This window comes from Sinocyclocheilus rhinocerous, unplaced genomic scaffold (genome assembly GCF_001515625.1).
Source record: "Sinocyclocheilus rhinocerous isolate Xijiao unplaced genomic scaffold, SAMN03320098_v1.1 scaffold1054, whole genome shotgun sequence".
In the NCBI taxonomy this organism is placed as follows: Eukaryota; Metazoa; Chordata; class Actinopteri; order Cypriniformes; family Cyprinidae; genus Sinocyclocheilus; species Sinocyclocheilus rhinocerous.
The window spans coordinates 174,068-176,492 of NW_015654511.1; the positions used below are offsets into that span (position 1 = coordinate 174,068).

The window sequence follows — 2,425 nt, forward strand, 5'->3', positions numbered from 1 at the left end:
TCTGCAGGTGGGGCCTTTAAGTCTTCTGGCTTTGGGAATCGTGGCTGTGCATTGCATGAACCTCCTTGTGAAATGTGCACATCATCTAAGTGCAAAGTAAGAATAAACATTATTTTTAGAAATACTGCCCCTCATGTTCTTGACAAGTGTATTGATACCTGACATCTGCTTTGTAGGTTTGAGTGTAGTTTTCTTTTGTCATTTCCATTTATAGATATAGTGAGATATGTTCTATCTATCTATCCATCTATCCATCCACCCAATGGTCTTATAATTACATTTATGTGTTTTTTCAGGACCATTTTTAGTAGGAAGTAATAAGTAGGGAAAATACTTGCGTGTCTGTCATGCAGTTGGCTGTTAAATCGCACACATTTCTTGAATACAGACAAAATGAAATGTTGTCTGTATTAAGGATGGGCAAGCCCTTTCTTTCCTACGGAGATGCAGTGGAGTATGGCATGGAGAATGTGTCGTGGCTGAGCAGACACTCTTTGTGGGGAAGGTACAGTAACTGAACGTCTGTGTTTCACTGCTTACAGGGCAGTTTTTAAATTCAGCAGTATGTTAAAGTTGACTTTCTCCTTGTGCTGTTCTCACCACATTCTTTAACCCTTTGTCACATGACTCTCTCAGCACCTGATCTCTGTGCAGCGTCACTGTTTCACATGTTGCACATGATAGCACACATACATCTGTTAATCTGAAGATGTTATTATAAGAGCATTTGCTCATCTGTGATATGAAATGTTCCTTGTCAGATGTTAAAAGCTCATTAGATAATATTATATATTACATGAAACTGCTCTTTTTAAGATGTTTGTCAGATGTTTATACGCCATGATTATAGCACAGTGCTTTCTAGGTGATTCTTGTCTAGTAGATGTACTCTAACAATCAAAAGTTTTGGGGGCAGTAAGATTTTTTTTTCTTGTTTTTGAATTAAGTCTCTTATGCTCACCAAAGCTGCATTTATTTCATCAAAAATACAATAAAAATTAGAGTATTGTGAAATATTATTGCAATTTAAAAAAAATGTCAATGTAATTTATTTTTGTAATGACAAAGCTGAATTATCAGTCTTCAGTGTCACATGATCCTCCAGAAATCATTCTAATATGCATATTTACTGCTCAAGAAACACTTCTAATTATTATCAATATTATCAATTTTTGTTGAAACTGTTATTTGATGAATAGAAAGTACAAAAGAACAGCATTTATGCAAAACATTGATGTCTAAATGGCTGGATTTGTGACATTTAGATTATTGTGAAATTACAAAAATAGTAGTTTGACCTGTACCTGAACGTTGATTTGTGTTTGTTTTTTGGCTTTCAGACGTGTGGTGAATATGTTCCTCAACATAACCCAGCTGGGCTTCTGCTGCGTTTACTTTGTGTTCCTCAGCGACAATGTCAAACAGGTAAGAGAGCTTTAAATACAGAAGAAGAGACATTTTTCAGATTTCAGTAAAGGTTTTTCTCACATTCAAATAATACTCTTCAGAATCACACAAAGCATAATGTCCTTTATTTTCATATAAAAAAATAAGAATCCAGAGAAAACAGTAGTGTTCGTGTAGGCCAACTGGTAGAACATGCTACTATTTGCTAGATTTAATTCACAGTGAACTTTAAAAACAATATATGTTCCTTTTAGATAAAAGCTTTTGTAAATGCAACAGAAATACTGTGAGCAAATTTCTTTACTCACCACAAGAGGGCAGCATTGCGCTTCAGTTCTCTTGATTAAATAACCTCCCAAGTTTGCTTCCCCCAACAAAAAGATGTACTTCCTTTCTATAATTTGAACTTATAAATGTAAAATTCTCTGTCAGGTTGTTAAAGGAGCATTGTTACTGTCATCAAAGAATCTTTCCATTTGCTTGCATATTGTAGGTGGTTGAGACTGCAAACGTGACGACCGTGAACTGTCACAACAACGAAACCACAGTGATTGTCCCCAGCTACGACTCTCGCCTCTACATGCTCTTCTTCCTGCCCTTTATCATCGTGTTGGTGTTTATCCGCAACCTCAAGTACTTGGCTCCTCTGTCGTTTGTAGCAAACATTTCCATGTGTATCAGCCTGGTCCTCATTTACTACTACTGTCTGACGGTAAGACACATTAAACACACAACACACACTTAATATGGTGAAAGTGTTTCAGTGTATAGCCTGAATTTCTTACAAGTTACGTTTCATATATTGTATCATTCTTTATAGTGATTAGTGTGTTGATACTGTATGATACTGTAGCCTAGTGCTGGGCGGTATACCGGTTCATACCGAATACCGGTGTTTATTTTTGTTATGATATGAATTTTTTAAATACCGCAATACCGGTGTATGTCGCTTAAACAACGTTCGGAACGCGACACTGTTTGAGAGGGGTCCCTTTTCACTGTTGCACTGTGGTGAGGG

General features: G+C 36.4%; 1 protein-coding gene across 1 annotated transcript in view; it reads left to right on the forward strand.

Moving 5' to 3' along the window:
• Positions 1–2,425, forward strand: part of LOC107717388 (proton-coupled amino acid transporter 1-like) — a 15,456-nt gene that overhangs the window by 4,936 nt on the left and 8,095 nt on the right. The window contains exons 6-8 of the mRNA XM_016524119.1: positions 416–505; positions 1,341–1,425; positions 1,901–2,119. Coding sequence (XP_016379605.1) covers positions 416–505; positions 1,341–1,425; positions 1,901–2,119 — 394 coding nt within the window. The remainder of the gene's footprint in view (positions 1–415; positions 506–1,340; positions 1,426–1,900; positions 2,120–2,425) is intronic.